Source organism: Oncorhynchus tshawytscha, linkage group LG24, assembly GCF_018296145.1.
Source record: "Oncorhynchus tshawytscha isolate Ot180627B linkage group LG24, Otsh_v2.0, whole genome shotgun sequence".
Taxonomy (NCBI): Eukaryota; Metazoa; Chordata; class Actinopteri; order Salmoniformes; family Salmonidae; genus Oncorhynchus; species Oncorhynchus tshawytscha.
Genome location: NC_056452.1, coordinates 8,187,562 through 8,212,459, shown reverse-complemented (window position 1 = coordinate 8,212,459; position 24,898 = coordinate 8,187,562). Strand labels below are relative to the sequence as shown.

Here is a 24,898-nt window from a genome sequence, read left to right as displayed (position 1 = left end):
ATTATTACATAGAACAGATATGCTTGTCTGTCTTGCAGAATAGGGAATCGTGTCAGCTCTATTTGTTACATTTCTAAGTGCAAAGTTAACGTTTCACCTCACAGTGACCATGTCTACATGTGCAAAGAATTCCGGATAGTAGCTCATATCCCGCTAACCCCTAGAGTTGATTTACGCACTGGTGCTAAAAAAATCTCCATCAAAATCCGTCAATTTCATAGTAAGTTCGTGGCTCATTAATTGGGGAGGACGGGTTAGTAGTAATGGCTGGAGTAGATTCAGTGGAATGGTTTATTGAAACTGTGCCACGCCATTTTCTCTACATTTCTCCCTACATAGGCCAGCCAGCCCCCTAGCAATTTGAGTTCTAGCCAATGAGCTTCAGCCCCTCGCATCTGAATGACAGCTAGCACATAACACCTCTAGACATTCCATGGTGTTATGATGTGCTGATGTGCTCATACTTGAGTAAAAGTATAGATACCTTAATAGAAAGTTACTCAAGTAGAAGTAAAAGTCACACAGTAAAATACATTTGAGTAAAAGTCTAAAAGTATTTGGTTCTAAATATACTTAAGTATCAAAAGTAAATGTAATTGCTAAAATATACTTAAGTATCAAAAGTAAAAGTATAAATCATTTCAAATTCCTTCTATAAACAAAGTAGGTGGCACCATTTTCTTGTTTTAAAAATGTATGGATAGCCAGGGGCACACTACAACACTCATTTACAAAAGATGCATTTGTGTTTAGTGAGTCCACCAGATCAGAGGCAGAAGGGATAACCATGTGTTGTCTTGATAAGTGCGTGAATTGGACCATTTTCCTGTCCTGTTAGCATTCAAAATGTAACGAGTGCTTTTGGGTGTCAGGTAAAATGTATGGAGTAAAAAGTACATTATTTTCTCAAAAATAATTGTCAAAAATATAAATAGTAAAGTATAGATACCCCAAAATACTACTTAAGTAGTACTTTAAAGTATTTTTTACTTAAGTACTTTGTACCACTGGTTGTTAGGTGTCTTGGTTGTCTTTGTGAGTGACTAGTAACAGACGAGACCACCGTGAGAGATAACGGCTGTGCATGTTCAAGAGAAGTTTATAATGGCCATGACTGTCAACGCCTGACGATTCTCTGTGTTCAGACCCTCTGCAGCTGTTGTGCTGTGGTCAAGGTCAGGTAGCAACTTTAGTGTTCAACTTCAGGTCAGTCTGGGTTGACTGGTCCTCGTCCAGTTATGGCCTGCAGTAACATCACATAAAATAAGCGTTTGATTGATTTCATTCAGGTGACGTCGAGTCTGAGGCTGTTTAAATATCACATAGACAACATCATTAAATAATAAAATACAATTTTATTGATCTCATACACGTGTTTAGCAGATGTTATTGTGGGTGTAGCGAAATGCTTGTGCTTCTAGTTCCGACAGTGCAGCAATATCTAACAATTTCACAACAAATACCTAATACATACAAATCTAAGTAAAGGAATGGAATTTAAAATATATAAATATATGGATGAGCAATGTCAGAGCGGCATAGACTAAGATAGAGTACATGGTATAGAATACAGTATATACAGTGGGGCAAAAAAGTATTTAGTCAGCCACCAATTGTGCATGTTCTCCCACTTAAAAAGATGAGAGTCCTGTAATTTTCATCATAGGTACACTTCAACTATGACAGACAAACTGAGGAAGAAAATCCAGAAAATCACATTGTAGGATTTTTAATGAATTTATTTGCAAATTATGGTGGAAAATAAGTATTGGGTCACCTACAAACAAGCAAGATTTGGGGGTACAGGGGGGGGGCTGAGCAGGAGATAGGAGATGTTGCTTCCTACCTTCACCACATGGGGGCGGCCCGTTAGGAAGTCCAGGACCCAATTGCACAAGGCGGGGTTCAGAGCTTAATGATGAGTTTGAAGGGTACTGTGGTGTTGAATGCTGAGCTATAGTCAATGAACAGCATTCTTACATAGGTATTCCTCTTGTCCAGATGGGATAGGGCAGTGTGCAGTGTGATGGCGATTGCATCGTCTGTGGACCTATTGGGGTGGTAAGCATATTGAAGTGGGTCTAGGGTGACAGGTAAAGTGGAGGTGATATGATCCTTGACTAGTCTCTCAAAGCGCTTCATGATGACAGTAGTGAGTGCTACGGGGCGAAAGTCATTTAGTTCAGTTACCTTAGGATTCTTGGGAACAGGAACAATGGTGGCCATCTTGAAGCATGTGGGAACAGCAGACTGGGAAAGGGAGAGATTGAAGAGGTCTGTAAACACACCAGCGTTTAAATGTCTTTCGTCGGCCACAGAGAAGGAGAGCCCACAGTCCTTGGTAGCTGGCCGCGTCGGTGGCACTGTGTTAGTCTCAAAGTGGGCAAAGAACGTGTTTAGCTTGTCCGGAAGCAAGACGTCGGTGTCCGCGACGTGGCTGGTTTTCCTTTTGTAGTCCATGATTTTCTATAGACCCTGCCACATGCGTCTCGTGTCTGAGCCGTTGAATTCCGACTCAACTTTGTCTCTATACTGACGTTTTGCCTGTTTGATTGCCTTGCGGAGGGAATGACTACTCTGTTTGTATTCTGCCATATTCCCAGTCACCTTGCCATGGTTAAATCAAATAAAACTTTATTTGTCTCATGCGCCGAATACAATAAGTGTAGACCTTACCATGAAATGCTTACTTACAAGCCCTTAACCAACAGTGTAGTTCAAGAAGGGTTAAGAAAATATTTACCAAATAAACAAAAGTAAAAAGTAAGAAAAGTTATACAATAACGAGGCTATTTACAGGGGGTACTGGTACTGAGTCAGTGTGTGGTGGTACAGGTTAGTTGAGGTAATTTGTACATGTAGGTAGGGATGAAGTGACTATGCATAGATAATAAACAGCGAGTAGCAGCAGTGTACAAAATAAATGGGGGAGGGGTCAATGTAATAGTCTGGTGGCAATTTGATTAATTGTTCAGCATTCTTATGGCTTGGGGATAGAAGCTGTTAAGGAGCCTTTTGGTCCTAGACTTGCCGCTCTGGTACCGCTGGCCATGTGGTAGCAGAGAAAACAGGCTATGAATTGGGTAACTGGAGTCTCTGACAATTTTATGGGCTTTCCTCTGATACCGCCTATTATATAGGTCCTGGATGGCAGGAAGCTTGGACCCAGTGATGTACTGGGCCGTACGCACTACACCCTGTAGCGCCTTACGATCAGATGCCGAGCAGTTGCCATACCAGGCGGTGATGCAACCGGTCAGGATGCTCTCAATGGTGCAGCTGTATAACTTTTTGAGGATCTGGGGACCCTTGCCAAATCTTTTCAGTCTCCTGAGAGGGAAAAGGTTTTTTGTCGTGCCCTCTTCATGGCTGTCTTGGTGTGTTTGGACCATGATAGTTCGTTGGTGATTTGAACACAATATATGCGGGGAATATATGCGGCTGTGACAATAATCGAAGAGAATTCTAATGGGAGATAGTACGATCGGCATTTGATTGTGAGGTATTCTAAGTCGGGTGAACATCAATGTAAGACATTATTCTGGTGAGCACTACTTTATTTAGTCTTCTGGGGCAACAAGTTATGACAGAAGGGAAGCCCCATGTATCTAACTTTAGTTGAAAAACAAATGTCCAACCAAATGTTTTTTTAAGTGATTCTTTTGACAATCAGATGAAAATATCACTACACAACACCCACGATATGCGAAACCGATTCTGCGCAGACCGCGAAAAACAAAAGGAAACGGGATAAGATGTTTACATGCCACAGTATCCCGTAGAAAAAGTTGCATATCTCAAGCCTTTTATTGTAAACGGGATATTATGTTTATGTGTAAACTCAAAAACAGAATACCTGAGTAAGCCTATCCCGAATAATAACGGGATATTAGCGTGCATGTAAATGTGGTCACTAACTAATTACATCGATTTCAGGGGTTGGGACTGAGTACGTCACTAATTCCAGGGTTTGGGGTGGTCATCAGTCATTGCAATTATCTGTCGTGCATGACATGTCTACCAAAAGGCCTGCAATTTGCATACAGGCCAGAAGAGGGAAGCATTGTTCTACACAATATGAATAATATGCTAAACAAACTGGCCCTTGGCCTCCTCGCTTTAGCCCCTGAAACAGAAGCCCAAAGAGGAGGAAAGGCTCTTTGACAAGCCCTTTTCACAAGTAAAAATATTGAGGGGTTTATTTAACCAAAACTGCTAACATGCTTTCAGGGGTAAACTAGACAACAGTCTTCACACACTGCAAGAAACCATAGTCAACCTAATATATTTCTAATATATTAATTTAGTTTTACCCTGTAAACACTATTTTGTTGAGTATTCCAATCATGCACTCTCACAGTGCAATATGAAAGTTGTTTTTAACTTTGAAACCCAGTAGCCAATCATTTTGCATGCAGTGTTCTGCTATATTTAACTTTACAACAATTACTTACTTAAGCAATAATGACCGAGGGGGTGTGGTATATGGCCAATATACTACAGCTAAGGGCTGTTCTACCAAATGATGCAATGCAGAGTGCCTGGCTTACAGCCCTTAGCCATATACCACAAACCCCCGAGGTGCCTTATTGCTATTATAAACTAGTGATAAATGTAATTAGAACAGTAAAAATAAATGGTTTGTCACACCCGTGGTATACGGTCTAATATACCACAGCTTTCAGCTAATCAGCATTCGAGGGCTCGAACGACCCAGTTTATAATAAGAAATACATATCAGACAAAGTCGGTATCCATTTAAACCCATTATTTATGTATTTATTTAAATGTGTCCCTTGCAAAAGTGGATATGAAAAACAATGTAAAAGAATTACAAACTGTTTTTTTTACAATGCAGACCCTGTGAATTTGATATGGAATGATGTCATCATAGTAAGAGTAAGAGCGTACTCTGTGCTTCCTTACTTTTCTGGTAATGGGGCTGTTTTGAGCAAATAAAAACGGTGTCCGGAGTCCGTGAAACCTGTCATCAGTGACATCTTGGCTGGAGGTCGAGTTAAAGTTAAGTCTTACAAATGATTGACAGCTTAACTGGCCCATAATCCACAAAGGGCAGTTGATTTAAAGGAAACAAGTGCAACAATATATACAGTGAGCAAATATCTTAATAACACGTCACATTTATGAATACAAGACACCGACTATGATGCTTCCACTAAAGGAGTGAATGTATTCATGTGATTGAGAGATGATTTGTGGTGTTGTGTCTGAAGAATGGTATACCTGAACATTATATTGACAATAACTGGGAATGTAAGAAGGGAATGCTGGTTTCACATACAAACAAAGACTCCACACCTCTTTACCAATAGGTCATTTCAGAGTTGGAGTCCTGATCTAGGATCAGGTTCCCCATATCCATGTAATCTTACTCATTATGATCTGATCCTAGAGCAGCACTCTTACTCTAATACGCTATGGATATGGGGCAATGTGCGGTACATAGAATCATAATATACAACACGGCTGGCGTAAAAACATTTAAGCATCATTTTTTTGCATTTCTGAGAGATATGTTGCAAGTCAATGCCAACAGCTGAAGGAAACTGTTTATCTGTGAAATGAGAACGTGGGAGAACCCAAAGGCATTTTTTTGTTTTAGCAAAGTGACAGATCGCTAAACCACATGTCTCAGAAATGTTATTTGGACAATGTGCTTATCATGCCAGACTCTTACAAACAGGAAATTACAACACGCTGATGAGTAAGTGATGTCATGCGTATGCTATGAGTATCATTATCAGTCAATCAATCAAATGTATTTATAAAGCCCTTTTTACATCAGCCGATGTCACAAAGTGCTGTACAGAAACCCAGCCTAAAACCCCAAATGGCAAGCAACGCAGATGTAGAAGCACAGTGGCTAGGAAAAACTCCCTAGAAAGGCAGGAACCTAGGAAGAAACCAAGAGAGGAACCAGACTCTGAGGGGTGGCCGTCCTCCTCTATTTGTCCTTCGCTTCTCCTCTGTCACCAAAGAAAGTAATGTGCCTAACTCGAGTCACGTCTACTGTCGTACATTTATCTCTCAATGTAGCCGACTCTACTTTCATTAATGGACAGCCTAAGTTATATTTATGGATTTTGAATGAACTTGTTGGTAGTTAATGTTGAAATGCCTCCGAAAAACACATTTGGTATCGTTTAAATACATATGTACAACAAACCACTACACAAATATTACATCTTCGTCTTGTGACAGTAGAGCCAGCACATGAAATCGTAACATTCCAGAGGAAATTGAAAGAATCCAATGGGATGCAGTTATTGTAATGATCCTTCAAATGATGCAGTCATTTCAGTGATCCTTCAAATGATGCAGTCATTTCGGTGATCCTGGTTGCCATCACTCCTTGTTGCCTCTGTATGTGATGTTTGTGAAGGTTGAGGTGGCTCCTTTGTACAGGGGGTTATGGACCTACAGTTCAAAACAGAGAGTTTCAGAATGAATGTTATGGCGTCAACTACAATTCAGCTCAAGTCAATTCAGTTGATGAACTGAAATTCATTTCAGGAATTTATTAGCGTGCATTAGATTTCAAGATCCACTCATTCCTGAATTGACCTGAATGTGGATTGTGAGGTGAACGTGGGCCTCAATTCAGGAGCTCTATGACGAGTTATGAACAGTAGCCTTACTTCAGACACATGGTACACCTATCACTCATGTGGCTCACATGCCGCCCGGCACTCGAGTTACAACAAATTGAGCAAATTTAAGCAAGGAGGATGATGGGAGTTCTGGCATCCCATGCGCAGGATTAGGGACTCCAGATGAGCTCAGGACGGGATGTCTGATGGGAAGAGTGTGTGTGTGTGTGAGGCAGCCCCTGCCACTGCCTGTAAAAGCTAATTAGCGTTAGCTAATTTCAGTGCCAACCAAGCCACCCCTGGGGAGTGGAGGCTGCTTTTTTTTCTGTATAGGGAGGAACATTGCAGCGAAAAAAAAATCATAAAAAGCATAATGAGAGAGAGAGAGAGAGAGAGAGAGAGAGAGAGAGAGTGAGAGACCCGACCTCTGCTTCCAACCAAACAATAGATGTTTCAACAACACAAATGAACAAATATTTATGATCTTTTTTGCCTTCTTTAATACATTGCTTTGTATGGTAGGGGAGCAGTAGACACCATGGTATACCTGGTAGTTCATAGCCTTGCACTGTGACACCCTCAAATTCAAAATTAAGCATAGAAAGCTGGCTGATTAATCTACTTGTAATCTACTTGTGTTCTAAATGGAAGATTGTGTCCAGTTGAATGGTTGTAGCTCCCCAGGACTGGCGTTGTTGGCCACCCATGGACTACGGGTTGGTTTCAGCCTAGCAAGCCAAGAATGTGTGTGTGCACAAATGTGTGTGTGCCCAGTGCCCTCTTTTTCTTTTTTTTCTTTGAATTGAACCTTTATTTAACTAAGCAAGTCAGTTAAGAACAAATTCTTATTTACAATGACGGCCTACCCCGGCCAAACCCGGACGACGTTGGGCCAATTGTGCGCCGCCCTGTGGGACTCACGGTCGGATGTGATGCAGCCTCTTACCGTATCCCACTTGGCGCGAGCACGCTCCTCCTCAAACTTGGCGAACTCGCGGCGGTCATGAATGGTGACCAGCAGCTTCCAGATGAGCAGGCCGGCCAGACCCAGAACCAAGATGGCCCCGGCTACGGACAGCAGCACCACCAGGATGTCTGGACCCTTAGGGCAGTCTGGGGGAAGAGGGGCAACCAAGGGATGTTTATTTTATTTATCTTTTATTCAGGTGAAATCGAATTGAGATAGGAATCTCCTTTGTGAGAGAGCCCTGTCTACAATAATAAAATGTCAGCAAACTTCCACATAACACAATACAGCAACACATGAGGGCAAGACATCAAACATCAGTTGCCAGAAGCACAGAAAGACACGCTTTTAACATTTGAGCCTTTCACAAAGCCTATTGTCCCTAAGCACTGTTCACAAGTAAGTTTTACGCTTTGCGCATATGGTTAGGATTGGGATTTGGTTAGGAGAAGCTGTTCTTAGATCAGGCTGAAAACAATACCAAATGTCTCCAATAACTCTGTTGGAGTGTGAGAGCTGGTAATAATGATTCTGTTGGTGTATCTGGTCTAAATATGTTTACATTATAAAGGCATTAAGGCATTATAAGGAACAACAAGAGGAACTGTAAGGTATTTTATACCATGGCTTTGTTGAATACTCGTTTATGATACTGAACTAACTGCTAAATAGTTTGTTAAATGGTTAACCAAATAGCTACCCAGACTATCAAATAGCTACCCGGACTACCCCTGGACTTTTCCCACATTTTGTTACATAACAGCCTTATTGTAAAATGGATTAAATTACTTTTTTTCCTCATCAATGTACACACAATAACACATAATGACAAAGCGAAAACAGGTTTTTAGGGAAAAAAACAGAAATACCTTATTTACATAAGTATTCAGACCCTTTGCTATGAGATTTGAAATTGAGCTCAAGTACATCCTCATTAGCTCATTGTTATGGGTGTATCCAAATAAATGTCACTAGAAAACAGCTTAAACAAATGCAAACGCGATACTGTTATTCTGGCTGCACTGTTTGACGTGACTGTAAGTTAGCCATCGTTGGCTAGCTAACATGCAAGGGATAAGATAGTTGCCAGCCAGTATGGCAATGGAACATTTAGAACGAACGACTGGGTCGCGTCCATAGATAAAGAACAAAAAGAATGAACGACTGGGTCGCGTCTCTGGCAACTGAATCAATAGAACAACCAGCAGACTTGGGTAGCACCCCTAGGTTCGTGTCGGGACTATATCTTGTGGAAGGATGAAATAGTATGAATAAATGAATCAAAATAAAGTTTTGAATGAAACTATGTAAATCATCATTTGAATACGTTGGTAACTCATTGTATAAAAGTGATAATGCTCTCGAAGCCGGTGTTAGGTGGATATATTGGCACGGTTTCCCGCAACACCCTTGCCAATACAGTGCATTCGGAAAGTATTGAGACCCTTTCCCTTTTTCCACATTTTGTTACATTACAGCCTTATTCTAATATTCATTACATCTTTTTCCCCTCATCAATCTACACACAATACCTGTGGGATTCTGTGTTTTACATTATAGCCATTACCATATATATATATGATTAAATATGATCTGATGTTGGCTGTGTGAAGTATCTGCATTTTGTGCACTTGAGCATCATCATGAGATTAAACAACTGCTTGCTATATCTACTTCCCTGTTTGTGTGTGTGACAAGAACTGAGTAACATGGTGTGACATGCATGTTGCAAAACTGTAGATAACAGCCCAGAAGATGCTTTGTCCTTGTGTTTGTAGTTAACAATATTGAGCACATGGTGTGACTTGCTGTATCTTACAAAGTTGTGGTTAATCAGGTATAGGGAGGGGTGGTCATCACGAGGTCTAACTGAGATGGAGAAATACTGAACAACACAATAGCAGGAACTGAGCAAGTGTTATAACTAGGCTGCGATACCAGAACAGTAAGAATCTATACATCGATGGAGGGAGGACTCCAAGAAGCGCCAAGAGGCGGGGACCAGCCTGAGTGCCTGCGATAGGCTGAGCAAGTCTAAACCACGCTCAGCCTCTACTGTGATAGGCCAACAGATGGGTTGGAACTATGTCTATCACAGTATAAGAACACTGTTTACGTACATCCTGTCAGTTCCCTGTTCTGCCTTGCGTGGTATTACAGTGAGCCCGTATATACGAAAGTTGCATTTGCCATTTATTGCTTAGTTAATAAAAAATACATAGTATACAATCGGTGACTCATTGTCATATTTATCCTGATACCAGATTCGAATTTACGCAACTCTAACATACCCCGTAATGACAAAGCAAAAACAGGTTTAGAAATGTTTGCAATTTTATAAATAAAAAAATAAATGAAAACCTTATATACATAAGTATTCAAACACTTTGCTATGAGACTCGACATTGAGTTCAGGTGCAACCTGTTTCCATAGATCATCCCTGAGCTCTTTCTACAACTTGATTGGAGTCAACCTGTGGTAAATTCAATTGATTGGATATGATTTGGAAAGGCACACACCTGTCTATATAAAGGTCCAACAGTTGACAGTGCACGCTAGAGCAAAAAGCAAGCCATGAGGTCGAAGGAATTGTCCGTAGAACTCTGAGACAGGATTGTGTCGAGGCACAGATATGGGGAAAGGTACCAAAACAAATCCTGCAGCATTTAAGGTCCCCAAGAACACAGTGGCCTCCATCATTCTTAAATGGAAGAAGTTTGGAACCACCAAGACTATTCCTAGAGCTGTCCACCTGACTAAACTGAGCCATCGGGGGAGAAGGGCCTTGGTCAGGGAGGTTACCAAGAATCCGATGGTCACTCTGACAGAGCTCCAGGGTTCTTTTGTGGAGATGGGAGAACATTCCAGAAGGACAACCATCTCTGCAGCACTCCACCAATCAGGCCGTTATGGTAGAGAAGCCATTCTTCAGTAAAAGGCACATGACAGCCCGCTTAGAGTTTGCCAAAAGGCACCTAAAGGACTCTGACCATGAGAAACAAGATTCTCTGGTCTGATGAAACGAAAACTGAACTCTTTGGCCTGAATTCCAAGCGTCATGCCTGGAGGAATCCTGCCACCATCCCTATGGTGAAGCATGGTGGTGCCAGCATCATGCCGTGGGGATGTTTTTCAGCAGCAGGGACTGGGAGACTAGTGAGGATCGGGGGAAAGATGAATGGAGCAAAGTACAGAAAGATCCTTGATGAAAACCTGCTCCAGAGCACTCAAGACCTCAGACTGGGGTGAAGGTTCATCTTACAACAGGACAACAACCCTAAGCACACAGCTAAGACAACGCAGGAGTGTCTTCGTGACAAGTCTCTGAATGTCCTTGAGTGGCCCAGCCAGAGCCCAGACTTGAACCCAATCATCGAACATCTCTGGAGAGACCTGAAAATAGGTGTGACGCTAGCCATTCAACCTGACAGAGCTTGAGAGGATCTGCAGAGTTGAATGGGAGAAACCGCCCAAATACAAGTGTGCCAAATTTATAGCATCATACCCAAGAAGACCCGAGGCTGTATTTGCTGCTAAAGGTTCTTCAACAAAGTAAATATTTCTGTAAATGTGATATTTCCATATTTTTTTATATATTTTTTTATAAATGTGCAAACATTTCTAAAAACCTGTTTTTGCTTTTTCATTATTCGGTATTGTGTGTAGATTGATGAAAAACACGATTTAATCAATTTTAGAATAAGGCTGTAACGTAACAAAATGTGGAAAAAGTCAAGGGGTCTGAATACTTTTCGAATGCACTGTATATCCTCCAAACACCAGCTTCTCAGGCATTATCACTTAAATAATGCAGGGTCTAATTCAATGGCTATGAAGTTCATTCTTACATGTTCTTTGTTTGAGCTAGGATTTATGGTTTAGTTAGCTAAACTAGCAAGTCTGTTTGTTTGGTTACCAAGGCAACTATTGTAGCGATCTAGTAAACTTGCAGGTTAGCTACTTCAGTGGATGTTGAACACATTTCTACCGGCAACTGAACACATTTCTAGCAGCAAATGTGTTAAATTATACCCGGGGATAATCAACTCGTGGCTCTATGCGTTCTCTGGAAAATAATGCAACTCCGTGGAAGGTCAGTGCCACTACGCTAGCGCCTCGTGGAACACACCTTCCACGTCGTGCATTATATTTCATAGAACGCCCCTCCTTGATTATCCCCTACATAGCGAAACGGCTAGTGATGAACATGAGGAAGGGATGACCTATACCAGATGAGTTATACCTACTCTCATTCTGGTCCCTCGTTTGGGTCCATCCGTGTGTGTGTCTGTGCGTTTGTTTGTGGGTGTGTGTGTGTGTGTGCGTGCGTTTGTTGCGCAACATTCCCGAGGAAGCAGGCAGGGGTGTACTTTTACAGCTACATCAAAGCAACTTCTTTTCTCCCACCTTTCCGATTTCCCTCCCCTCTTATGTATCATTCTTCTCATTCTATACCTCCCTCGCTCTAACTCAATTTCCTGTCGCTCTACCTCTCCTACTCACTTTTCTCATCTTCACGGCTGAATAAGATGAGCCTGGACACTGTTAGGATATGGTTATAGGATATGATTTTAAATATTGGACACACAGTTACACTGGTTAAAAGTTATCTTTTTTTTGGTGCCGCGTCACGACTTAAAGAAGTAAGTCTTACCCCATTCTAGCATTTCAAGTGTCTTTGAATGGGTGATATGATCCCCGTCTCCTCATCAGAATACATTTTGATTCCACAAGTTGGTTTTATTTAGCCTGGTCTCAGATCTGTCTGTGCTGTCTAGCCAACTCCTACGCTATTGACATAGGCGTTGCTACACAGCACAAGCAGATCTGCGACAAGGCTCGGGTTTCATTAGTGTCTGTTGATGAAACGTATGAGTCTGTACCGATTGTGTATGGGATGATGTTTCAGATTGTAAACACACCTTGTTTATGGCAATATGTACCGTATGAGTATACAATCTTAGAAAAAAAGGGTTCCAAAAGGGTTCTTCAGCTGTCCCCATAGGAGAACCCTTTATGGTTACAGGTCGAACTCTTTTGGCTTCCATGTAGAACCCTCTGGGGAAAGGGTTCTACATTGAACCCAATAGGGTTCTATCTGGAACCAAAAGGGTTCTACCGGTAACCAAAAAGGGTTCTTCAAAGGGTTCTCCTATGGGGACAGCTATAGAACCCTTTTCGGTTTTAGATAGCACCTTTTTGAGTGTACACATAGAAAGTGAAGGATATAGTAATTTTGTGCTAACCAAAGGTTTGTTTATTCTACCTCTGCTTATGTGAGTTGGACTTCAGGAATTCCAGTTCTGGCAGGCCCTACACATCAACTAAACCTAATACAACCCAAAATACTTTTGGCGACTATTTGAGGCAGGTTCAACATGGCTGTTTCTGTTTAGTGTTCTCTCTCTCTCTCTCCCTCTCTCTCTCCCTCTCCCCCACCACTACCCCCCCACTTCTCTCTCCCTCATCCCTCCTTCCTCCCCAGAGGATTGTGAAGCGTCAGCGGGTTCCTCGGGAGCCGGGTGCTTGTTTACGAGCGTCTTTTTACAATGTAGGGTCCACACGTGGGTCCACTAAAAGCAGGCCCAGGGACAGGCTTTCTCTGCGGGCGCTGGCTGTTAACAGCTTTTTGCAACCAACGACTCTTTCAACATGGCCGCTTAACAAGCAGATGGATGGATGGGGACGGATGGCGATGGATGGGGGTAGGTGGGATCAAAGGGGAGCACTGATTGAACATGAGGCTCCAAAGAGTGTGGGCCTGGATGTGTTGGTTTGTGGTTATAGTGTCTTGTGGTGACTTTTACATTTGGTAAATAAAATAACAACAGCCATTAGTGTTCAAACACACTTCTACTAAATCTGAAGTTTAGCATTTTGGAAAATACCATTTAGCATTTTGCGGACACAAAAGATGTCCTCAAAAAGGTGTGTGTGCATTTGTGTGCGTGTGTTTGTATGATTCTTACCGGGCTCTTTGACCACAAATAGGATGGACTTGCCACTGGCGTCCTCATAATACTGGAAGCGCTCCACACAGTCATCCTCATCCTTATAGGTGCAGTTCACAGCATTTTTATCATGGAACTCTGGGAGGCAGAGAGAAGGAGTAGGGAATCATCTTTCTCTTATCTTTACACAAAATAGTCCTATCATTTGATACAATGTCAGCCATCTTGACTGTAAATAGTGTCATGCTAATGACAATCTCAAGACAGCGTCATGATGTTCATTTGGGTATTCATGTTGGATATTAAACAGAGGTGGTTTGAAGTGTGTTTTTCAGTCAAATATTTGGTGTCTTATTTGCCTAAATGGACAACCATTTGGCTTTGTTGGTCACATATGCTGTGAACTGTGTGGACTAGCCGGGTCATTTGTACGCCAAACTTCGACCTGGCACAGTCAGAGGAGGATGGGCCCCACCTCCGAGTCTGGTTCCACTCATGGTTTCTTCCTTCTAGGGAGTTTTGCCTTACTACTGTGCTGCTGCTTGCTTTGGGGGTCAAGGTTGGGTTACTGTAAAGTACTTTGTGAATGTAGCTGTAAAAAGGGATACTTAAATCAAATGGGATTTGAAATGGATTTGTCTTACCAAGGTCGTCCACCAGCTGAATCTCGTCTCTGCAGATGCGGGTGCAGGTGTTGTCATCAAACAGCTTCCCTCGCTTGAAATGCTTACATTCCACACACTCTCTGTACCAGTCCAGGCGCGCGCACACACACACACACACACACACACACACACACACACACACACACACACACACACACACACACACGTCAGCATCTATTACTCACGTTCTTCTCAACATGAGGTAATTACATTATTCAATGACTCAACTGTCTGTGAGTCAGTCTAGTCTGAGTTGAACTGTACAGTACTTTTTCTTAGGTACAACACTGTAGACCTTTTCTCTGTGTGAGAGTGTGTGTGTGTGTGTGTGTGTGTGTGTGTGTCTGTCTGTCTGTGAGTGTGTGTGGATACCACACTCACTTCTTCATGGTGCAGGCATCGGGGCAGGTGGGGCACTTGTCGCAGGTGGCCCCATAGGCCCCCGGCTGGGTGCACTCGCAGGCCCCGCACACACACTGGCCCCGGCCACTACACAGCAGGCCAAGGCTGGACATACAGGTGTCAGTACGGCGGGAGCAGTTACAGTTCTCCCCCTGCCAGTCCGAGTCACACTGGCAGAACCCACAGTCACAGGTGCCGTGGCCTGGGGGAGGAGAGAGCGAGAGGGAAGGAAGGAAGTAAGGAAGAGGGGAGGAGGAGAGAAAGGATGCAGAAATATGGGTGATGGGGTGAGGGAAGAATAGAGGGAAGAGGAGAAGAAGAAGAGGGTATAGCAAAGACAGGAAGGTGAGAGAGGAGAGGGAGACGAGGAGAGGGGAGTAAGGTGAGTAGGGTTGAGGGAGAAGGAAGGGTGGAAAGTTGAGAGGGGGCGGAGAAAGTCAAAACATGGGTAATCGTTCAGGTGACTATAGTCTCAAATGTGTTCTTCCTATAATATATTTACAGAAGTTCATAATATTTCGGTGCACTTTTTGATGAATCCCAGTGAATGTGACATTAGAGAATGGTACGAATGAACACTATTTCTGAACCATGTTGAATACAGTCATTTCATCAACAATCTATTTGCATTTCCAATCTCTTGATAACATATTTGATAAATCATTGGTTACATAAGGAGATTTGCCATACATTCCACACACATTGTCTTTTTTCCAAATGGCAGCCTATTCCCTATATAGTGCATGACTTTTCATCAGAGCCCTATGGGCCCCAGTCAAAAGTGGGCACTGGTCAAAAGTAGTGCACTCAATAGGGAATAGGGTACCATTTTGGACGAAGTGCATTGAACCCTATAAAGCATACTTGGGTGTTATCAAAAATTGCTAATCCACCCTAAATCCGTCTGGGAAAAAAACTGGTATTGGAATGGTGAGGAATTCCAGGAATTTTAAGCCAAATACTGGGAAGTAGCAAGTCCTGTTTCTGTAATAGTTGGAGCGCTGGAAGTGGAACTAATTCCATTGTTGTTTCTCTAGAACATAAAGTATGGTGTCAGCGGTGTCTGGGTGCTTTTTTAGCCTGTGTGTGCATGCGTGTGTGTGCGCGTGCATGTGTATGTGTGTGTTGTTTTGGACCCCTTGCCAGTAAGACAGTTACAGTGCAGAACATACATCTGCTGTTGTTGGTTTATCACCACAGACCAGACTCCAGATAAACAATAGGACAGGAAAACAATGGGCGCAAGTGAGTGAACCGCCTGGATGACAAAATTACTTGTCAAAAACAAACATTAAGGAAGCCACAAGCCTTCCAACCACCACTCTCCTGTCATTATGCCATTCTCTAACTGCTTCTCTCTAAAACGGTGTTATGTGGGCATTGTATCCCACCCTGAACAATACATAACACACACACACACACATACACATCAACTGCATTTCCAGCTCGTTACCTCAGGCCCATTTTACCAGACCAGGTTTATTTTTAGCTCTATGACAGCATCAGCCAATGACAAAGCAGAGAGGTATTTTCCTCAATCATCATTGCACTTTGGGGAATAGAGCAAATAAGGTTGTGAGGATTGGATTGGAGAGGGCAAATGTACAACGAAGCAGGCAGGGTACATGTCTTGCAGTGATGGTGTTGGTTATGAGGGGATACAGGAATATGGGATACAAGCTAGTGACATAGTGCTTGTGAGTGGATTTCAGTGAATGCAATGCTTTGAATTAAGCGTTATCAGAGTACTAAGTGACTAGATTTACAGTACCCAAAATCCAGCATTACAGAAGGCCTTAATCCACTATTTGACAGGGGCACAGATAATGCAGGCTTTACATGTGTTCCCTGTGTTCAACAGCCTTGTTGCCTTACCTCACAAGGCACCCACTCTGGCATCGCTTACAGTGAATGACCTCTAGCATTAGAGCTAAACTCTAAGGATGGTCATACACTAGACATTTGCTTTCGCTGAACCACCCAAACTTGAGCTCAAATTCACACCACACTAACTACTTACTGTAAGAACTACTGTTAACACATTTTTTAAAGCTTACTTCAACTTGTGGTGCAGTTATAATGTATACATAAGCATGTAAGACCGCCTGATTGGCCTTATTAGCTAAAACCCAACCCACACTAACTACGTACACACAAACAATAAACCTTTAACTACTTGTTCTTTCTATGTGACATATGCAATGTCGGAGCTTGGTAGGCACTTGTTCTATCATTACCTCAGAAGCTCAGCTCAAACACAAACACACCAGTCAAACGCATGTCTTAGCCCACACAGCCGCAGCTCACAGCACAGAGCCACATGTTTGTTGTGAATGGAGCTAGCCCTTAGCCCTGGGCAGAACAGAGGCAGGCAGACAGAGAGAGAGCGAGAAAGTGAGAGAGAGTCTGGCTGGCTGTTATGGTTGGTAATTCCTCCCATATGAGGTCTTCAGTAAGGTGAGGATTGAGGATGGCTAGTACTGGCCTGGAAAAAGCTCACAGATTTTCCCCCAGAAACTCTGACAGAAACAACTGAATTTGTTTTGAGAATGTCTAAGTTAATCTTGGGATAAAAAGTGTTATAAATTGTCTAAATGTAATTATTAAAGGTCAGATTGTGATGAAAGATTGTAGGCCACAAACACTGAAAAACCTATACATTTATAGAACTTGCCAGAAATAATTTTCCAGCTAACTGAAATGTAAACATGTGGCCAGACTAGACCAGCAACAAGTCTGGGCTGTAGTTATAGGCACTAAGCACTTTGAAACCCCTCCCTCCTTCCCTCTCCTCTCACCTGAGCACAGCTCGCCCTTGTAGCGCAGGCAGTTGAAGTCATCGCACTCGCACAACTTGCCCCACACCTTGCCAAAGTCGCTGCTGTGGCACACGCATTGCCCGCACACGCAGTCGCCCCTCCCAGTGCACACTGCTGCCCCAGGACCCCCTGCACCCCCAATGCCCACGGTGGAGGGGACACTACACCGGTCCTGTTCCGTGGTGCTGTAGTCACCCTCGGCACACTCGCACCGCGGCCCCAGTCGCCCCGGGTGACACAGGCAGATGCCACACTCGTAGGTGCCGTTGCCATTGTTACAGACAGGGCTGAGTGGCTCGGCGCGGGCCTGGCACTTGCACTCGCACTCGAAGGTGACAGTGACGGTCAGAGAGTCCTTGAAGCCCACAGGCTTGATGACGAACGTCTTGCGCTTGTCCTTGGGGCAGCCACGCGCCCGCGCCTCCACGCTGAAGGAGACCTGGGTGGAGGAGTAGAAGGGTGGAGGTGTGGAGGTAGAAGAGGTTAGTGCAGTGAGTAGATGGGTAGCACACAGGAGGAATGTGTAATGTGAATATGTGGTTCTAGAGAAGGGGGATGTAGGTCAGTAAAGTGTGTGTCTTGGGCAGGGTTTTGGTAGGTTACTTTCTAAATGTAATCTGTTACAGTTACTAGTTACCTGTCCAAAATTGTAATCAGTAACATAACTTTTGGATTACCCAAACGCAGTAATGTAATCTGATTACACCGCGGCCTCATGCCCCAGTTACTTTTAGATTACTTTCCCCTTAAGAGGCATTAGAAGAAGTAAAACATGTATGTTATCAATTGAACCACATCTATTGCAGGATGGATCCATTTTTAAGATTACATAGCTGGCCATATATGGATGCTAAATTTGGAAATATGTAAGTATAGATTAGCCAAATTGTTTAACCTGAGCATAACCCCAAAACTAAGGATTTTTTTTATTCAGCCCTACTCTGTTGTTTATGATTTTGTTGTCATGGAGGACAGATTGGGCTCATTGATTCGAGTTGAAAAATAAATGATGTGCTCATGGAATGGCATGCTTTGAGCACTACTGAAAGTGCTATTTACATGTGAAAAATGAATGCCATATGCTACATTTGCAATAAGCATGTTTACCTATTTGTTGGTGACACTTTGATATCTTGATAATATGCAGCTGTTTAAAGGGCAATCCACAGATGAAACAAAAGGACACCCCGCCCCTGTTTTGATAAATGCTGAGGCATGGGCCTGGAGAAATGTAACCACTCTTAGATTAATAGACAGGGCTCTGGATGCAAGGACTGACCATCCATGATATTAAAATGATTGTTTTAACCATGTTATGGGGCTATACAGTGTTTGTTTACATTTACAATGTTTACAAACATTGGAGAAAAACAAGCTTAAATTTTGGGTTCTTATGGAGTGTGACAGTTCAACTAAAATCATGAGGCATTTCTAAGTTATATTCTTCAAGAATCAATGGATATATATATATATATATATATATGTACAGTGCCTTGCGAAAGTATTCGGCCCCCTTGAACTTTGCAACCTTTTGCCACATTTCAGGCTTCAAACATAAAGATATAAAACTGTATTTTTTTGTGAAGAATCAACAACAAGTGGGACACAATCATGAAGTGGAACGACATTTATTGGATATTTCAAAACTTTTTAACAAATCAAAAACTGAAAAATTGGGCGTGCAAAATTATTCAGCCCCTTTACTTTCAGTCCACAGTAAAAACAAGTTTTAATGACTCAATCTACGTGTATGTAAACTTCTGACTTCAACTGTGTATATATATATATATATATATATATATATATATATATATATATATATATTATATATATATATATATATATATACACACAGTTGATCAGATCATTGTCTTGTTGGAAGTTTACATACACGTAGATTGAGTCATTAAAACTTGTTTTTCAACCACTCCACAAATGTCTTGTTAACAAACTATAGTTTTGGCAAGTCGGTTAGGATATCTACTTTGTGCATGACACAAGTAATTTTTCCAACAACTGTTTACAGACAGATTATTTCACTTATAATTCAGTGTATCACAATTCCAGTGGGTCAGAAGATTCCATACACTACGTTAACTGTGCCTTTAAACAGCTTGGAAAATTGACTTTAGAAGCTTCTGATAGGCTAATTGACATCATTTGAGGCAATTGGAAGTGTACCTGTGGATGTATGTCAAGGTCTACCTTCAAACTCGGTGCCTCTTTGCTTGACATCCTGTGAAAATCAAAAGATATCAGCCAAGACCTCAGAAAAAAAATTGTAGACCTCCACAAGTCTGGTTCATCCTTGGGAGCAATTTCCAAATGCCTTTAAGGTACCACGTTCATCTGTACAAAAATAGTATGCAATTATAAACACCATGGGACCACACAGCTCAGGAAGGAGACGCGTTCTGTCTCCTAGAGATGAGCGTACTTTGGTGCGAAAAGTGCAAATCAATCCCAGAACAACAGTAAAGGACCTGGTGAAGATGTTGAAGGAAACATTTACAAAAGTATCTTTATCCACAGTAAAACGAGTCCTATATCGACATAGCTGAAAGGCCGCTCAGCAAGGAAGAAGCCACTGTTCCAAAACCGCCATAAAATATCCAGACTACGGTGTGCACCTGCACATGGGGACAAAGATCATACTTTTTGGAGAAATGTCCTCTGGTCTGATGAAACAAAAATAGAACTGTTTGGCCATAATGACCATCATTATGTTTGGAGGAAAAAGGGGGAGGCTTGCAAGCTGAAGAACACCATCCCAAACGTGAAGCACGGGGGTGGCAGCATCCTGTTGTGGGGGTGCTTTGCTGCAGGAGGGACTGGTGCACTTCACAAAATAGATGGCGTCATGAGGCAGGAAAATTATGTGGATATATTGAAGCAACGTCTCAAGACATCAGTCAGGAAGTTAAAGCTTGGTCGCAAATGGGTCTTCCAAATGGACAATGACCCCAAGCATACTTCCAAAGTTGTGGCTTAAGGACAACAAAGTCAAGGTATTGGAGTGGCCATCACAAAACACTGACCTCAATCCTATAGAACATTTGTGGGCAGAAAAAGCATGTGCGAGCAAGGAGGCCTACAAACCTGACTCAGTTGCACCAGCTCTGTCAGGAGGAATGAGCCACAATTCACCCAACTTATTGTGGAAGCTTGTGGAAGGCTACCCGAAACGTTTGACCCAAGTTAAACAATTTAAAGGCAATGCTACCAAATACTAATTGAGTGTATGTAAACTTCTGACCCACTGGGAATGTGATGAAAGAAATAAAAGCTGAAATAAATCCTTCTCTCCACTATTATTCTGACATTTCTTAAAATAAAGTGGTGATCCTACCTGACCTAAAACAGGGAATTTTTACTTTATATACATTTTTAAAAAGTCAGTAATTGTGAAAAACTGAGTTTAAATGTATTTGGCTAAAGTATATGTAAACTTACGACTTCCACTGTATGTACAAAAATGGATGACGCAACTACAGACTGCCCCTTAAGTGTGTGAGTTTGAGCATGTGTCCGTTAGGCCTATGGATGTCATTTTTTTGTCAGCATGAATTAGATTGAGCAATAAAAGCCACAATTTTATTCCATAGGCTGGGTTCCACACTGTGCATCTGTTGCAAGAGTACATTTTTCACTGGCTGTCCACTGGTTTCAAAAACAATGATTGATAGGCAGGTTAAACCTCTTGAAATCAACCACTATTGGGTTCAAATACACATTTAGATTTGTGAACAGCCATCCACAACAACCACAATCCGTAAGGGGCAAATAGCTAAATGAGAGAGCAGCAGTGTGATTCACATCAATTTGCAATGTAGATTACAATAATAATTGATAACCGTTTCGCCGTAGACTACACCACTGCTGTCATCCTTACCGCCAAGCGTTTATTCAAGTTGGATAATCTTTGGATGCTGACAGCAGTCGCAACATTGGAAGACATAGCTTGGACTGTAGCCTACAAAAACCTATTCCTGCTCTTTTCCCGCGATCGATCAAACCCCTTTGGTGTGTCACTATAGTGGTCTCTGACTTGTGGTCAGACTTGCTCAGGTGGAACAAACTTAAACTTTCACCTTTTTTCAATGCTGATTTGAATGTCATTGAGAAAACAGAGAAGTGTCAAACCTCCTTTCTGAATGTAAAAGTAATCCTCAAAGTAGTCTAGTTTTTCAAAAGTATCTGTAATCTGTTTACAGATTTTTTGTAATCCCTTACATGTTACGGATTACATGTCATCTGTTACTCCCCAACCCTGGTCTTGGGTGTGGGACTGAGGGTGTCTATGAGTATATGAGCAGTGTGTACGCACACATTTCTCTTTTCAGATGTTTTCTTTGTGCATATGACTGACCCCCTCCACATGCGAGTGTGCGTGTGTGACTGTTCCAAGCTAGACAGTTGGACATGGATCATGAGGCTGGCACGAGTGAATCAGAGCACTGGGGAAGTGTACAGGAAACGGGCTGGTGCCCAGACACACACACAGACACACCAGTTCGTAACACACCCATCAAAAGAAAAGGCGAAAGAGAGCAACGTACCCCCTCCCCCATAATAGGAATAAACAAATAAAACAAGTAGAGAGAATAGAAGTGGGAAGGAAGCAAGCTCCCTGGAGGAGCGCATGCAGATCCGAAATGTTCTCTCAAGAAAGTGAAATAATAATAATAAGAAGGACGGAGTGATACAAGAGAGTATAGGGGTCCTTGACCCTATTTGAATACTTACAAAATACACCCTTCCTTCGTCCCTTCCTTGAAGTAATAGTTGATCTGACATTACTAGATAGGTGAAAGTGTTTTAATGGAACCCTACCTAGTCTATCAATTTGGGTTAGATCAGTGAATAGTTCAAGGAAGGAAGGGAGGAAGGAAAGGTGCATTTTTTAAGTATTCAAACAGGTTAGCCCTGGGCAGAACAAAGAAAAGACAGAGACAGAGACAGAGACAGAGACAGAGACAGAGACAGACAGACAGACAGACAGACAGACAGACAGACAGACAGACAGACAGACAGACAGACAGACAGACAGACAGACAGACAGACAGACAGACAGACAGACAGACAGACAGACAGACAGACAGCAATTTCTCCCATATGAGGTCATCAGTAAAGTGGGGATTGAGAATGGCTTAAAAAAACAACATCATTTGATAAGGGCCCCGGTGAATACCGTGTCTCCTGTTTGAAGTCTAGAGCAGGAGCGTATAGGCTAGGGATGACCTCTCAGGAAAAGTAGAAAAAATAAGGAAAGATGAAGTGATCTGAGAAAAAGCCCTCTTACCGTGTCTCCTATTTTGAGTCCAGAGCAGGATTTTATGCCAGGGATGACCTCTCCATTGAGACAGGTGGCGTTGAAGGAGAGAGACAGCTCCTCAGGAACCCCCTGTGTCTCCATGTCAATCACTGAGCGGATTTTCTGTCCACAGAATTGCACACAGATGAAACAAGCCATAAAACACACACATGAAAGATAAAACACTAAATAATCTTCATTGGATAAGAATTCAACCCCCTGAGCCAATACATGTTAGAATCACCTTTGCAGCTATTACAGCTGTGAGTCTTTCTGGGTAAAATTCTAAGAGCTTTCCACACCTGGATTGTGCAACATTTGCCCATTATTCTTTTCACAATTCTTCAAGCTCTGTCAAATTGGTTGTTGATCATTGCTAGACAACCATTGTCATGTCTTGCCATAGATTTTCAAGCAGATTTAAGTCAACACTGTAACGTGGCCAGCCGGAAACATTCACTGTCTTCTTGGTAAGTGACTCCAGTGTAGATTTGACCTTGTGTTTTAGGTTATTGTCCTGCTGAAAGGTGAATTAATCTCCCATTGTCTGATGGAAAGCAGACTGAACCAGGTTTTCTTCTAGGATGTTGCCTCTGCTTAGCTCCTTTCCATTGAATTTTTCTCCTGAAAAACTCTCCAGTCCTTAACGATTACAAGCATACCTACACGTCTCTTGCGCCACTAGGGTCACTAGGGTTTTGCGTCACTAGGGTCGCCCATAGAAACGCGTACAAGGCCCTCCCTTCGGCAAATCTGACCATGACTCCATTCTCCTGCATACTGTTTACAAACAAAAGTTCAAACAAGATTCATCAGATCATTTGTTCTTAACTGACTTGTCTAGTTAAATAAAGGTTAAATAAAAAACATATTAAAAAAATAACATTGAGGAGTTTACCACAACAGTCACGGGTTTCATCAATAACTGCATAGACAATGTCATCCCCACAGTGACTATAAGAACGTGTTCCAACCAAAAACCATGGACTACAGGCAACATCCATTTTTTGGCTAAAGGCTAGAGCTATCCACTTACACTAAACAGGACACTGACATGGACGCATACAAGAAATCCGACTACGATCTCCGACGAGACATCAAACATGCAAAAGGACACTATAGGAGGAAGGTGGAAACCTATTACACCGGCTACGATGCTCACTGTATGTGGCAGGGCTTGCAGACGATAATGGATTATGAAGGGAAACCCAGCCAGGAGCTGACCAGCGACACAGAACTCCCAAACCTGCCATCCAGGACCTCTATATCAGGCGGTGTCAGAGGAAGGCCCGACAAAAGACTCAAGCCACCCAAGCCATAAACGGTTCACTCTGCTACTGTCCGGTAAACAGTACCGGAGCATCGGTGCTCGGAACAACAGGCTCCAAGACAGCGTCTACCCCCAAGCCATAAGACCGTTAAATAGCCAGACTGCTCAATAGTCAATAGTCAATGAGTGGTACCCAAACTATCTTGCACTGACCCTACACACACTCACTAGGCATTATATACATATCATATATACATAGACACTCACACACACTACACTGTCACACCCACACAAATCCCTCACACATTCAAACACTACATACGCATACACGCACACACACACACACACACACACACACACACACACACACACACACACACACACACACACACACACACACACACACACACACACACACACATACCGACACAACACAAACAAACATGCACAGGCACTCATAATTTGCTGCTGCTACTCTGTTCTTTATTTTATTTTACTATTATCTATCCGGATGCGTAGCCACTTTACCCTGCCTTTATGTACATATCTACCTCAGGTACCTCTGTACATTGATCTGGTACTGGTATATAGCTGGTACTATATATAGCTCCATTCTTGTGTATTCTATTTTATTCCTCTTGTGTTGGTTACTATTTTAAAATACTGTATATATTTTTTTCAACTCTGCATCATTGGGAAAGTTTCATAAGCAAGCATTTCACTGTAAAGTCTACGCCAGTTGTATTCAGCGCATGTGATAAATAATTTTTGATTTGATTTTGATTTGATAGCATGATGCAGCCAACACTATGCTTGAAAATATGTAGAGTGGTACTCAGTACTGTGTTTTATTAGATTTTCCCCAAAACATAACATTTTGTATTCAGGACAAAAAGTG

General features: G+C 42.3%; 1 protein-coding gene across 4 annotated transcripts in view; it reads right to left on the bottom strand.

Annotated features, from left to right (window-relative positions):
• Nucleotides 1–4,753: 4,753 nt before the first annotated feature.
• Nucleotides 4,754–24,898, bottom strand: part of itgb3b (integrin beta 3b) — a 41,864-nt gene continuing 21,719 nt past the window's right edge. For all 4 annotated transcript variants that reach the window (XM_042305274.1, XM_024386961.2, XM_024386962.1 and 1 more), the window contains 7 exons: nucleotides 22,719–22,853; nucleotides 17,396–17,855; nucleotides 14,577–14,799; nucleotides 14,175–14,275; nucleotides 13,549–13,668; nucleotides 7,558–7,724; nucleotides 4,754–6,438 (listed from right to left, as the gene is read on the bottom strand). In XM_042305274.1, the coding sequence (XP_042161208.1) occupies nucleotides 6,367–6,438; nucleotides 7,558–7,724; nucleotides 13,549–13,668; nucleotides 14,175–14,275; nucleotides 14,577–14,799; nucleotides 17,396–17,855; nucleotides 22,719–22,853 (1,278 nt within the window). In that variant the 3' untranslated portion in view covers nucleotides 4,754–6,366. The remainder of the gene's footprint in view (nucleotides 6,439–7,557; nucleotides 7,725–13,548; nucleotides 13,669–14,174; nucleotides 14,276–14,576; nucleotides 14,800–17,395; nucleotides 17,856–22,718; nucleotides 22,854–24,898) is intronic.